General features: G+C 35.4%; 1 protein-coding gene across 1 annotated transcript in view; it reads right to left on the bottom strand.

Annotated features, from left to right (window-relative positions):
- LOC127097391 (uncharacterized) overlaps positions 1 to 14,827 on the bottom strand; it is a 45,751-nt gene that overhangs the window by 22,924 nt on the left and 8,000 nt on the right. Inside the window, exons 8-29 of the mRNA XM_051035886.1 lie at positions 13,995 to 14,049; positions 13,839 to 13,895; positions 13,627 to 13,728; positions 12,902 to 12,982; positions 12,759 to 12,811; positions 11,661 to 11,730; positions 11,037 to 11,100; positions 8,245 to 8,393; positions 8,037 to 8,164; positions 7,383 to 7,440; positions 7,200 to 7,297; positions 6,719 to 6,806; positions 6,523 to 6,588; positions 6,380 to 6,439; positions 2,734 to 2,820; positions 2,225 to 2,411; positions 2,018 to 2,061; positions 1,801 to 1,932; positions 1,587 to 1,718; positions 1,442 to 1,494; positions 1,316 to 1,364; positions 108 to 166 (exon numbers count right to left, since the gene is read on the bottom strand). Of these exons, the coding sequence (XP_050891843.1) occupies positions 108 to 166; positions 1,316 to 1,364; positions 1,442 to 1,494; positions 1,587 to 1,718; positions 1,801 to 1,932; positions 2,018 to 2,061; positions 2,225 to 2,411; positions 2,734 to 2,820; positions 6,380 to 6,439; positions 6,523 to 6,588; positions 6,719 to 6,806; positions 7,200 to 7,297; positions 7,383 to 7,440; positions 8,037 to 8,164; positions 8,245 to 8,393; positions 11,037 to 11,100; positions 11,661 to 11,730; positions 12,759 to 12,811; positions 12,902 to 12,982; positions 13,627 to 13,728; positions 13,839 to 13,895; positions 13,995 to 14,049 (1,872 nt within the window). The remainder of the gene's footprint in view (positions 1 to 107; positions 167 to 1,315; positions 1,365 to 1,441; positions 1,495 to 1,586; positions 1,719 to 1,800; positions 1,933 to 2,017; positions 2,062 to 2,224; positions 2,412 to 2,733; positions 2,821 to 6,379; positions 6,440 to 6,522; positions 6,589 to 6,718; positions 6,807 to 7,199; positions 7,298 to 7,382; positions 7,441 to 8,036; positions 8,165 to 8,244; positions 8,394 to 11,036; positions 11,101 to 11,660; positions 11,731 to 12,758; positions 12,812 to 12,901; positions 12,983 to 13,626; positions 13,729 to 13,838; positions 13,896 to 13,994; positions 14,050 to 14,827) is intronic.

The raw sequence follows: 14,827 nt of genomic DNA, 5'->3' as shown, positions 1-14,827 counted from the left end.
AAACATGTTACAATTACTACCCAAAGTGTAGTCACAGGATTAAAAAAAATATATATATATATAGTTATGCATGAATGCAGTATGCATGGTCAAATTTGAGATCTCACACTTGAAGGCAGTCTCTAGGTATGCCGGACAGTCCATCATTCATTATCACCCGTAGGTTCTGGGCATAAATAAAAACTGAAAAATTAGAAAACTTTCTAATGTTGAAGAGAAAGGAATATATTTTTAAAAAAAAGTAAGTAAAAAAAAAATTGGGAGCAAGAGATAAATGGAATAAACTCATGAGTAATAAAAAACAATAACTTAAAATGACACCCCATAATTAACTTGTAGGTTGTGTAATGTAATGAGAATTGATAAGTATTTGATGCCTTGAAAAATCAAAAACAAGACAATGGCCACAAACAATAGTTAGAGGAAGAGAGAAACCACTTCTTTTTTAAAATAATTTAAATAACCATTAAAAATAGATGGTCTAAAGCATTATGGCATCATTTGATTGACTTAGCTAACTCCATCTTCTGGGAAAAGGCTTGGCTTTGTGTTGTAAAAGTTCAAAATCTCAAAAAGAAGGATGAATCAAAAACACAGTTTGGTGAAAAAGAAGTTTCAGTTATCTGCTATCTGCTGTAAATATACACACTAAAGGGGGGGTAATCCAACAGATAATCATCAATGTTAAACAGCTCTAAAGATGATAATCTCCTGATTAAGGCGTAAAAATCATAACCTATTCAGTTTTTACATTTTAGTAATTTCACTGTACTCACAATGTTTGAGTTGATTAAAATGTGATGTAGTAGATTTAATCAATAAAAATAAAAAGTCGAGCAGATAAATTTTTTCAAAACCTACACAAAGCTCCCTCCTATGATAGAAATTAATAAAAGGAATAGAATTTTCACAAGAAGTTAGTGAAAAATAACATAAATAAAAGGTTTGTGTAAGTGTACAAAACCGAGGGGAGGAATACTAAAATGAGGAAAATAGAGGGAATGAATTTTTAACAATTTACTCAATTAACTATTAAGTCAATGCCATGAAAACAGAAGTAAATTATAAAATAATTGTAAATAAATCTTTTTTCTTTCCAAAGAAATTTTCAAGAGAAACTGCAAGAGAATGGACCCAGGGATTATAGATAACAAATTAACAATGAGTTCTCTCTTGAAAAGGTCCCCAGTTCCCCACTTAATATACAGAACTTTTAAGAATTGGCATCATAAGTAGCTAGAGAGAAGTGCTACTTGTCAACTCAATAATATTAATAGCTCCGTTACAATAAATGCTACAAACTAACTCAAGATACCTGGAAACCAATAGTAACAAGATCCTTTTCGGAAACATCTGCTACATACCTTACAGCAAGACAGAAGCATAGGTTAAACAAAGAGCTACCAAAAAAAAATAGGGGCATAGGCATTAGAAGGCCAACCTCAACATTTCAAGTATATTCGGCCAGCTGTAATGAAGTGTTTCACCATATCTCTGGAAGATTTTTAAAATAACATCACTTGAAGAAATTAAGAATAAGGAAATAAAAACGAAAACAAAAATTGACCGGTAAACAATAGCATTACCTCTAAGACATGCAAAAGAATTTTCAAAGATCCAAGACGAACATCTACACTTTGGGTAGAAAAATAAAGAGCTTTTAGAGGAGCTATGACAGAACATTCAAGAGACATCAACTTATCGAGATCGGCTTCCTTCTGCATATCATTGGGGCACATTATGAATCCTGCTATGAATAAAATATTGGTTTCTGGTTATAAAAAGGGTAGAAGATCTCACTTTCTGAGATGTTTGAAGAGGCTTGAATTGTTTGTAGTTTTGGAATTGATCAGAACCTAATACTGCAGAAATAGATTGATCAAGCGCATCAAGTGCCATATTTTTCAAATGTGGATTAGGATTATCAGCAAGCTGCAAAATCAGAGGAGAATATCAGGACGGATGAAAATGAAACTAGCATTGCCGCATCAAAGAAACAAAAGGTAGAGAAGGAAACCTCAAGAAAGTGACTAACAACTTGATCCCAAAATGGCTCAACCCCTACAGTAAAAAAAAGGATGACATAGGTGATGAAAAGTAAAGATATCAACAAAACCTAAGTAGGTAAATATCATAAATATTACAGGTGATGAAAAGTGAAGAACAAAATATCCAGCACACATGTACATTCACTATTATGCTCATAGTTATTGAAACTACATACTGTGAACATTATTCACAAGGATGGATATCATTCTTTCCACTGAAAAGCTGATACTTCCAAGTTTTTGAGTTGTTGTTGGTCCCAAACCACTTGAATTCCCCAGCATGCATTGATGTGAAAGTTGACATAATGCAGAGAGGAGAGATTTCACAGCAGATATATTCATCAAAGCAGAGCTCTCAAAGAGCTTTCAAACAAAAAACAATACAAAGTTAGATCAATTGGCCTGTAAATTCTGAAAAGAAAAATGCAAAAAGGTAAAATGAATGCTTAGTCAGAAATTAAAATCAGATTTTCTTTCTCAATTTTGAACGTGAAAAGGAATTCAAGAAAAAGAGAGTTCTCACAAGGAAAACATTTTGAAAGGGACATGTAAGATAACATGGCTGGCACATGAATAATATTATGGAATAATTTTTATTGTATTCATATTCATCATAAGTTGTGTGTGGTGGTTAAATTTATTTTTCATGCTCGGCCACCAAACAAAACTAAATTTGTCCATTCACCTGAGAGTTCAAAGAAGAAAGTATATTGAAGTCACTGTATTGAGTTGATAACTCCCTTGCGAACTTTGTGACAGGGGTAGAAACCTCCTGCAGATTTCATGGTCATGTACGCTGTAAGCTTTAAGCTTTTATAGAAGACACCGAAAAGAAATTCAACAAAACCATGCCGCATATGAAACTTAATTTAACAAACTTTTTTTTGCAATATTATTTGTTGATATTTGTAAATATAATATTAAGAATATTTGTATATCGAATAGTCCCACATCGACTATATCATGTAATTAATTATAATCTCTCTATATAAAATAAAGTCTCCGTAGTGCTTTTCAAGACACACGGTTTATTCAAATGTCTCTTAGTCTCCTAATTCAACATGGTATCTAGAGTCTGCTAAGAGACAATTCTTTCTTCGCCGTACTTTACCTGGTTGACCCACTGTCTTCCGGTGAGAATTTTTTTTTACAAACCGTGTCATCACTCCGGTTTGCTTCTCACTCGTTCCCCACTTTTCATCGGCAGAAACCTCCGCACGTGACAGCACATCCAACGTCCGATCCCGACAATTTTTCCACCGCTCCACTCTCCATAGGACAATTGTTTCAGATCCGATACTCATGGCTACTCCTCATAACTTTATGCCAAACTACGATGATTTCCTCAGGTGGTATCAGAATTATCAGAACTTAGATTCTACTGCTTCGGTAGCACACACTGGTAATTCATCTGCTTGTCTCTCTCAATCATCTTCTCTTGGATCTTGGGTCCTTGATTCTGATGCGTCTGATCATGTTACCGGTAATAAAAATATTTTCTCTTCCCTCTCTACATCCGGTTTCTTACCTACTATAACTTCTGCCAATGGTTCTTAAACCCGATCCGAAGGGATTGGTACTGTTCGAATTCTACCTTCTCTCTCGGTTACTTATGTCCTCTATGTACCTAATTGTCCATTTAATTTACTTTCAGTCAGTCGTTTAACTCGTTCTCTTGATTGTAGTGTCACCTTTACTAATAATAATGTTACCCTGCAGGATCGGAGTTCGGGACGGACGATTGGTGTCGGATGTGAGTCTCAAGGCCTTTATTACCTCTCAGTGTCATCTCAGACATGCCTTCTCCATATTATATTGATTTATGTTATCATCGTCTTTCCCATTTGCAGTATACTTGTTTGTCTTCTTTGTCTTCTGTTTCTATTCCTAAAACTCCAGGTGAAGCATTGTCTCACCCTAAGTGGAGGCAAGCAATGATTGATGAAATGTGTGCTCTTCAAAGCAGTGGTACCTGGGAACTGGTTCCTCTACCCCATGGGAAATCTTTAGTTGGTTGTCGTTGGCTTTATACAGTGAAGGTTGGTCCAGATGGTAAGATTGATCGATTTAAAGCTCGCTTGGTAGCCAAAGGATACACTCAGATTTTTGGATTGGATTATAGTGATACCTTCTCGCCTGTAGCCAAGATGGCATCTATTAGACTTCTTCTAGCCATTGCAGCCATTCGACATTGGCCTCTTCATCAACTTGACATCAAAAATACTTTTTTACATGGTGATCTTGAAGAGGAAGTATATATGGAGCAACCACCTGGATTTGTTGCTCAGGGGGAGTCATCGAATATGGTGTGTAGGTTACACAGGTCTCTTTATGGCCTTAAGCAATCTCCGAGAGTTTGGTTCGGCAGATTCAGCACTATAGTACAACAGTTTGGTATGGTCCGTAGTGAAGCTGACCATTCTGTTTTTTATCGTCACTCAGCCCAAGGGTGTATTTATCTTATTGTGTATGTAGATGATATTGTCATAACTGGTAGTGATCAGCAGGGTATACTCCAGTTAAAGCAACATCTCTCAAATCAATTTCAGACAAAAGATCTTGGTAAACTTCGTTATTTCTTGGGTATTGAGGTAGCCCAATCTATAGATGATTTGGTGATTTCTCAACGGAAATATGCTATGGATATTTTGGAAGAAACAGGTTTGTTGAATGCTAAACCAGCTGATACTCCTATGGATCCAGGTGTCAAACTACTACCCAATCAGGGGGAGCCTCTGTCTGACTCAGGAAGGTATAAAAGATTGGTTGGAAAGTTGAATTATCTCACAGTCACTCGTCCAGACATTTCTTTTGTAGTTAGTGTGGTAAGTCAGTTCTTAAACTCCCCTTGTCAGGAACACATGGATGCTGTTATCCGGATTCTGAGATACATCAAACGTGCTCCAGGAAAAGGTCTAGTGTATGAAAATAAAGGACATACTCAGATAGTTGGATATTCTGATGCTGATTGGGCAGGGTCACCCATTGATAGACGATCCACCTCTGGGTATTGTGTACTTGTTGGAGGAAACCTTATATCCTGGAAAAGTAAGAAACAAAACGTAGTTGCAAGATCAAGCGCCGAGGCAGAGTATAGGGACATGGCAATGGCAACATGTGAACTTATTTGGTTAAAACAGTTGCTCAAGGAACTTCAAATTGAAGAAGCAAGACCAATGACACTTATTTGTGATAATCAAGCCGCATTGCACATTGCTTCAAATCCAGTCTTCCATGAGAGGACCAAACATATTGAGATAGACTGTCACTTTGTCAGAGAGAAAATCGAATCAGGTGACATCGTCACAAACTTTGTCAACTCTAATGATCAATTGGCAGACGTGTTTACAAAATCTTTGCGAAGCCCTAGAACTAATTATATATGTAACAAGCTTGGTGCATTTGACTTATATGCTCAAGCTTGAGGGGGAGTGTTGATATTTGTAAATATAATATTAAGAATATTTGTATATCGAATAGTCCCGCATCGACTATATCATGTAATTAATTATAATCTCTCTATATAAAATAAAGTCTCCGTAGTGCTTTTCAAGACACACGATTTATTCAAATGTCTCTTAGTCTCCTAATTCAACATTATTTTACAAGTAAACAGAATAGAGTACAACATGAGAAGATATGATTAAGATAACCTCGTGAGAAGAGGCGCAAGAAATGAAACTTGAAAAAAACAAACTAGTCAAAAACAGTAAAGCTCTCCAATCCTTAAAAGCATGATTAACAAGGGATAATCACTTAAAGAAACATTTACCAAGCACCAAAAAAAGATGAAAAGACAATCATGTCGTAAAACAGAGCTGTTAGCAAGAAAGACTTCTTTCTAGATATTCCAAAGAACAACGTAAATAGTATATTAATGGAGAGCCATTCCATCAGCTATGGTACAAACCCCTCAAATTTAGCTTAGGAAACTGATCCAAATGGATTGAGCTATAAGGAAATGTAAAATGGCAATAAATACATTGAAAATTAATGGCTGTAACCATGAAAGCTTGATCTATAAGGAGAAGAACCAAGAATGGCTTTGCTCTACACATCTCCAACAACAATAAATACATTGGAACTCAAAACTTATCTCTATATTCTACTTTTACTGCTTTCTCTTTTAGCAATTCAAATCAAACAACTAGACCATTTATTCATTTACATGGCCATAGGTTGACCCTTTATAATAGTGAACACATGCTATCACCATCAAGGAAAAAGATTATTGCTTCAATATTGCTAATCCATGACATCAGCATAACTTGTTTGGCAATTGAAGCTCGCTTTACTGGATAATAATAGAAGTTATAGAACAAACAATATACCTGAGTAGTAGCATGTGGGGAATGAATTGCTCGATCTAAAGCTGCTAAAGTTTCCAAAACCTGTGGGGGTTCATCATGATCACTCATTAGGTAAAAAAACTAAATCTATTGACAGAAAACAGGAGAAAAATACAACGACGTACCAAAACCCAGGATGGGCCCAAAACATTATGCAATCGATGAGCAATGTTGAAGAGAGTTCTCAGGGCCTACAGTTAAGGAAATCCGCCCGGGAGAAACACAATCAAATATACATACCCAATAAGAAAAATTATTTGGATAAAAATCATTAGTCTAGGAAAAAAGTACACATTGCAAACATATAGCCAGAAAGACCACCTGTACATTCTTGGGCGTAAGCACGATGCTTTCCCTCTGGTCAACTGCTATTTCTGACCGTTTTGATACAGGAGATGGCAAAGCACTGCTAATATCTCAAGTTATAGCCAAAATCTCAGTACTGTCAGCTTGAATTCTTCAAAGACAGACAAATAAATGATACTCCCTCCCTTTTTTATTATAAGTCGCTTTGGAAAAAAAATTGTACCAAATTATAAGTCATTTTACAATATCAATATATTATTAATGACGCTTTACCTATTATATCCCCATGCATTTATTATTCTCTCTTCTTTAAATTCTTTAAATTTATCTTTTGAATACCATTAATGAAGGACAATTTTGTAAAATCCTTCGTAATTTCTCTTTTTCATACAATAATAATTGCATTTCTTAATACGTCTGAAAAATGTCAAAACGACTTATAATAAAAAACGGAGGTAGTAAACAGAAAGAAGTAAGTCGGCATTTAACATCATACCTCCTTTTTTCAGTTTCAACAGGAAAATTGATGGTGAATTTGCAAAGGGATGCAAGAAACGAGTTTAAAGGTTCTACAGTCCGAAGAATCCCACAAGCCTGTGAAATCATATAATGCATATATCGTTTTTAAAAGTTCAAGGTTGATTTTAGATGACACGAGAAAAACCCAAAATGGAGGTACCTGAGTGAATGCTTGATATCCCTTCAATATTTCCAATACAATGGCCTCTCCTTGTGACCTTCAAATTAACCACAAGTTAAATGTCAAAAAAATATTGAAACCATAAAAAATAACAGGAATAAGATAAGTCAAAACCAGCAGAGTAAAAAATAATTCTTAGATAACATTTTATAGGATGAATTTCTCAAAATCGAGCAAACTATTAAATATAATCCACAAGGTTGCCCACACTCAATTTTCAGACGAATTAGATTCAGTTTGCCCTCTATTTGTATGCTTTAGTACTAAACTTTATTTTAAAAAATTGGGTAATGCTAACTTGTGATCTAAGGGCACAAGTTAAGAAACCCACTTATACAAAATTTGTATTGGAAAAAACAATTAAAAAATTAATTTTATACTTTAATTATAATCAGTTCACAATTTTCAAAGCAATATTTCTTTATTTGATTTTTAACTTGTGTCCCTAGGACACAAGTTAGCATTACCCAAAAAAATTAAGAAAATTAGATGCAACACCAACATGACAATCACTAAATAAAAAAAGTTTGAGATGGAATAAAATCCAGTTTATAGTATGGTATCAAACTGTGTAAGATCATTCCACCAATATAAATTTTTATTTATACAAAAAATGCATGTTTAAAAACAAACCTTGATAGAATAAGGGATAATGCATCAAGTATTGTCAACCAGAGCGAGTCAACCATTGAGAGGCAGAGAACTGTAGTTTTACCAGTCCATTTAACAGGTGGATCATTATCACATCTAGGGGACTCAAGCTGAATTGAAGTAGAGAAAACAGGCCATTAAGCAACATAACCAAAAAAAAAAGTATAAAATGAAGACAATCTAAATTTACCTCTCCAACATCTATGGCCTCATCCGTTAAAGTTGCAACAGTGAAAACAACCCCTAGGAGTCCTTCAACTGCCAAAGTTATGGCATGTGCTTCACTGGCAACTAAGACCGCAGAATTGGATGCATCATTATCTAGACTCCATTCAATGCCTACATAAGAAACACCGTATGTTTTGTTATCATAGATCATTTACATATCTCAATGTCAAATGATACTACTAAATTGAACAAGCCCTAGGCTCAAAAAAATTAAGGCATGAAGAAGACGAGTCTTGGTAATTTAGTGTAAAAAATGTTTTTGTCTAAGTTTTTGTTTCCTTTTAGCTGTGCTTTTCAATACTTGTATCATCTTTCTTCTAAACATTGGTCTCTTCCACTGATTTTTATAGCGACTCATTCATGAAGTTTAAATGACAGGCAAATTCTGAACCAGAGTCCCTTTCAGGCGTTCTTGAGACCTAGACTGTATTCATTTATCTTCTTGTTTTAAAAAGCTAAAACAAAATTATCAAGAGAGTGGGAATACTTTTCTTCATGATAGAAAATCGAAGTTACCCTCTAAGGTCAAGTCTTATCATTTGGAATGAGGTACTTTCTAATAGAACTAATATTAATGGTTTGATCCAAGCTCCTAGCCCACGTAAGGCCAATTTCACTTATAGGTGTGCAATGTCATTGTGTTTGCTCAGAATCTGCACTTCATTGATAATTAGATTGTGCTGCTTTTGTTCCTATATAACAATCCGTACTTGATGTTCTCGGTAAATGTTCGAATTTCCGTCTTTATTGCAGTCCGCCCCTAATCGCCTAAATTGTGGTATTTGGTTTGCCTTCATTGCAATCTCCAACACTTTCATTGTATTGGATTTGAAGGGGTGGATTTAGTCTCATAATGCTTAGAGATATGGTACATGTTGTGCTTATAAAGTTTGGGCAATCCTCACCTTAGAAGCCGATTTTCGGTTTTGTAGGGATGAGTTAGCCTCAATCCACATTCTAGGATGGTATCCCAGTCTATCCTAGATCACTTGTTGGACTTCCCACCTCGTCCACGCTTCGGCCTCATTAAGGCTTGAGCGTGAGGTGGGTGTGTTGGAATTTCCGCGTTCATTGCGGTCCCTCCTAGTCGCCTGCGGCATTTGGCTTGCCTTCATTGCAGTCTCCAACACCTTCAATGTATTGGGTTTGAAGGGGTGGATTTAGTCACACATTGATTAGAGATATCGTATGTGTTGTGTTTATAAAGCTTGGGCAATCCTCACCTTACAAGCCGGTTTTGTAGGGATGAGTTAGGCACAACCCACATTCTAGGATGGTACCAGAGCCTATCCTAAATCACATGTTGGACTTCCCGCATCGTCCACGCTTCGGCCTCATTGAGGCTCGAGCGTGAAAGAAAGTGTTGGAATTTTCGCCTTCATTGCGGTCCGCCCGAGTCCCCTAAATTGCGGCATTTGACTTGCCTTCATTGCAGTCTTCAACACCTTCATTGTGTTAGGTTTGAAGGGGTGGATTTAGTCTCGCATTGCTTAAAGATATGATTTGTGTTGTTTATAAGTGGTGACAATCCTTACCTTACAAAGTCGGTTTTGTATGGATGAATTAGGCTCAACCCACATATTTTAAGAGTAAACATTGGATGTGTCTTAGATCCATGAACCAATTTGACAGTATTGAAAATAACTCAAGTCCCACATTGGTTAAAGATAGAGCCCAAGGGTTTATATATAGTGGCACCCCTCACCTTACAAGCCGGTTTTGTAAGGATGAGTTAGGCCAAATTCTAATTCTATCATGGTATTAGAGTCTATCGATTCGGACCACCCACCGTTTATATGCGCATCAAATCCAATAGTGTTGGGCGCAAGGAGGTTTATTGGAAAAACTAAATCTCACATATCGATAATTCGGGCCACCCACCGTTTATATCCACGCACCAAGCCCAATAGTATTGGGCGTGAGGGGGTGTATAGGAAAAACACATGTCCCACATTGGTTAAAAATAGAGTCCACAAAGAGTTTATATAAAGTGACATCTTTCACCTTACAAATAGGTTCTATAAGAATGAGTTAGGCCAAACTTTATTTCTATAATAGAGATACATTGAGAGACTGAAAAACTGTTATATTGATCTTCTTCTTTTTCATGTATTCTTTTGTTTTGGGGGATTCAGTATCCTCCTTACTGTAATTCTCTTTTCATCTCAATAAAATTTTCCTTTTATAAAAAGTTTCCATTTGTTCAAAAATCATACCACCTGTCCAGCAAACTATAGACTGGCCAGATCTGAGCTATAAATCATTATGCATGTGTTTGAATACACGTTTCGACATCAAATATCGTATCCCAATGCAAGCTGAACAGGATAGTTAGACTAGTTTTTGAAAGAAAGAAAAAAGAAAACACAGAAATGGAGGAAATGTGTGATTTTGAAAAACCAAACAACAAATGATAGAAAGAACAGAAAATATTCAATGTCAGAAAAAAAAGTTATCAGCTAGATATGTTAAGAATGTAAAAAATGATAACACAAAATAAAATAACACCTAAGCAATAAATAACCTAAGAGTTGGCCTAATAAGTAATTCTGAAAACAGGAAATAGTATCAATGAAGTATCACCCAATTATAAATATACAACAAAAAAAAACACCATAACTGGATTACTATCAGACTTCCCACTCAGCTTAATATGAACCGCTGGATAAATAAAGGAAGTTAAAACAAATATTTGACTTCACAAAAGAGACAAGTCTCAACAATATTGTTCCATCAAAATATGAAAATTAATACCTTTGGCTTTGCTACTAAACATTCCTGCAACAGCTGCCAGGCTCTCCTCAATTGATTCTTGGGCCTACAGAATGCATACAAAAAAAATTCAAACCAAAATCTTTATCTTAAAATATAGACCGCGTACAGAAACCCTGACTCATGCCCCCAAGTCTATTCATGGTATGCAGTGGCGGATCTTGAGGAAAATTTTGAGGGGTGCAGAAAATTGGAAGATTTATATGAATTCTTTTTAAAAATTACCAATATTTTTTAGATGATGTGGTGATTATTTAAAGTTAAATTTTTCACAAGTATGAAGGTTCTTCTACTATTTTTTGAAAAAAAACAATAAATTTGGTGGAACTAGGAGTTGAACCCTTGACCTCAAGTAAAAGACCGTAGCTTTTACCACTAGGTCATGGGAAGTTGAAGGGTGCTATGGCTCCCTCCCGCCCCCATATAAATCTGCCACTGATGGTATGTAAGTGTTGGTAGACAAGACGCATAATATAAGTTAAAGTCAGCTAAAGAGAGTAGGCGGTGTTCAAAGCAACCAACCAGAGATATGCAATTCATTTTTCCTTTGTACAATGACCAAAATACATTGAAAAACGAATATAATTGTATGCTTTCAAATCATACCTGTACGTTTGAAACAACCCTAGCAAGAGCTTTGACCATTCCTTCCACAACATTTGTATTCTTAGGGTTCCTGCAATTCCAATGGATAGCAGCAACATTGGATGATAATAACAGATTGTGAATCACATCTAATGACAAACCATTTAACTCCAAGTCCTTCTAAATGGTTTGGCCCAAGTTTATATCACATAACAAGTATGAAAGGGAAAAAAAGTAGCTAGGATGTATAATCCCTACGTGTATCATAAATGTTAGCTTCTTCAAAACATGCATGGATACACCAAAACAAAACCATGTATATAATCCTATAGCCCATAACAAGTACCGGGGGTAATGAGGCCCCTTTAAGACCCCAAGCGTTCAACTAGAGCCAAGTGCACCAAAGAATTGCATGCATGTTGAAATAAAGACTTCATGAGCAAATCCACTCCTTCAAACCCAACACAATGAAGGTGTTGGAGGCTGCAATGAAGGCAAGCCAAATGCCGCAATTTAAGCGACTAGGGGTAGATTGCAATGAAGGTGGAAACTTCAACACACACCATCACTCTCGAGCCGCCGTGGGGCCGAAGCGTGGACGACGCGGGAAGCCTAACAAGTGATCTAGGATAGGCTTTGATACCATCTTAGAATGTATTGGTTAAGCCTAACTCTTCTCTACAAAATCAGCTTGTAAGGTGGGAATTGCCCCACTTATAACACAACCTAAACCATATCTCTAAGCAATGTGTGACTAAATTCACCCTTTCACACCCAACACAATGAAGGTGTTGGAGGCTACAATGAAGGCAAGCCAAATGCTGCAATTTAAGCAACTAGGGGCGGGCTGCAATGAAAGCGGAAATTGCAACAAATCTAAATCTTTAAAACTTCAATAACGGGTAAAAAAGCAATAAGTTAACTTGGAAAGTTTCACACGACACACATAAATGGAAATTTTCACACAACACACATAATTGGAAAGTTTCACACGACATGCATAATGGTAGGGCAGAGCATTGTAATTTTACAGCATATCAAATAAACCAAGGCCATCTAGCATTGTGCACTACATAATTGAGTTTATTACATACATACACATATATATATTAAACTTACATATCAAAATTTTGGAAAAGAATTCGCAACGTTCGAGCCTCAACACAAAATCCCTACAAACCACCATTTTTGTATGTAAGATTAATAAAGACTTATAGAGCAAATCAACAACTCTTACAAAAGTGTATATATATATATATTACCCTCAAAATCTCAAGAACAAGAATGCGATGCCATAATGGCAAATCAAGAAAAGTAGCCTTTAGTAACATACTGAGAAAAACCTGCATGTAAATCAGAAAAAAATTGCAAATGTTGATTCTGTGAGATGCTATTTAGAATATATATGTTAGGAAGCAAAGAATTATAAACTTCAAGATTAGAGGAATTGGTAACACAAACTCAAATGAATAAAGATAAAGCTTGCAAACAACTGGAAAAAAAAATTATTTGTGTAGTGAGATTGAAAGAGAGAATACAAAAGATAGACAATGAAGAAAGCAAATAACCTTTCTCTAACCACAATTTCATTATTAAAAGCTATATTTCCCCTCTACCAATTGAAGGCTATTTAAAGATTTTATAAAAATAACCAACATAACTTTTAACCACCAGCTAACAAACTTATCAACTAACTAACTCAACTATTCTAATCATCCAATATTCTATATCCCGACAATGTCAAATGGGTTGACAATAGAGGTCAACATAACAAAAGCTCTCTATATTAGGCTATCAACAAAAATCACACCTCAGCTGAGAAATGACTTTATAGTTATACATCCTGAGAGTCACGGAACATTGCATCGCACAATTGCCAACTCCCCCTTCCCCTCACACTCAATCAAAAGAAGATATTTGCATCGACCGTTTCTGTAAATTAATTGGTGAGCCATGTGGCTAGATGGGAAAGGAGATATAAACTTACCTCACATTCTGTGATGAGTGAAGAACTATAAAGCCTTATAATATGAGCAACTGAGCGCAAGACCAAACGACGAAAGCTAGGCTCACCAGCTTCTCCTTCAAGCTGGTTGACATAAAAAAAGTTATGAAGAGTCTCCTTTTTACACCTAAAAACAGGGATAAAGAACCTCAATAGTGATATATAGTCATATCATACTAAATGGTTCAGGGTACCTCAGCATTAGTACGAAGTGAAGTCATAAGAATTGAACATATCTGCCGTCGTAAAGCCTGCCAAATAAATTAAAATAAATAAACAAAAGAAATGTTGGTGCCTGGTATGACAAAAAGACCAGCAACAAGATTCTGAGTCACAACAAACATATTCACCTGTTCATAGGGTAACAAGGTTCTGAAAACAGACACATAATTGGACAAAATGAACCTGTAAAACACTTTCAGAATATTATTATGAAGATTGAAGAGCAGCGCAGAATCTTCCAGAATAATATATTGTTTCAATGGAAAAATTAAATAGAATTTGCCACACTGGTGAAGCCAATTCAAAATAATTATGGTGATCCGATTTGTAAAACATATGTGCCTGTGGCTTGAAACATGACATGAGTGGAAACAAATGAATATATAATGTAAAACAATTAATTAGACTTTCAAAAGCCAAAAGCTAAAGAACACAATCAGCCTCATTCTTTGGTAGACTAATAAGAACATAAGTTGCAGGAGAAAAATGAATATCTGCACGAGGCTTGCAATAAACCATTATGAATGGAGAAACATGGAAAGCAATCCCAGTGCAAAAAGCTCAAAAATCAGCTCAAAAGTCATTACGGTATAATAAGAAATACTAAACAGATAAACAAATAATTTAACTTTCACCTCTAATGCTTCTAGTCACCAAATTCAAATATTTATTTTAATTTCCAAAACAAATTATATATATATATATATATATATATATATATATATATATATATATATATATGCAATTGGATAATTTGACATATCATATCCAAAAAGTAGAAGCAAAACTGAATATATAGAATGCAATTTTAGCAAAAGGTGTAGCATTTCTAGCTTAGAGATCATATCATATTGCAAGTTACAAGAATTAAATATCTTGGGACTATAGTACAAACTAGCGGAAAAATAGAATAAGATGTAAACCGTCAAATTCAAGTTGGGTGGTTGAAGTGGAAGAGCCT

Source organism: Lathyrus oleraceus, chromosome 6 (genome assembly GCF_024323335.1).
Source record: "Lathyrus oleraceus cultivar Zhongwan6 chromosome 6, CAAS_Psat_ZW6_1.0, whole genome shotgun sequence".
In the NCBI taxonomy this organism is placed as follows: domain Eukaryota; kingdom Viridiplantae; phylum Streptophyta; class Magnoliopsida; order Fabales; family Fabaceae; genus Lathyrus; species Lathyrus oleraceus.
The sequence above is the reverse complement of the archived record's forward strand: the minus strand, read 5'-3'. Positions and strand labels throughout refer to the sequence as shown.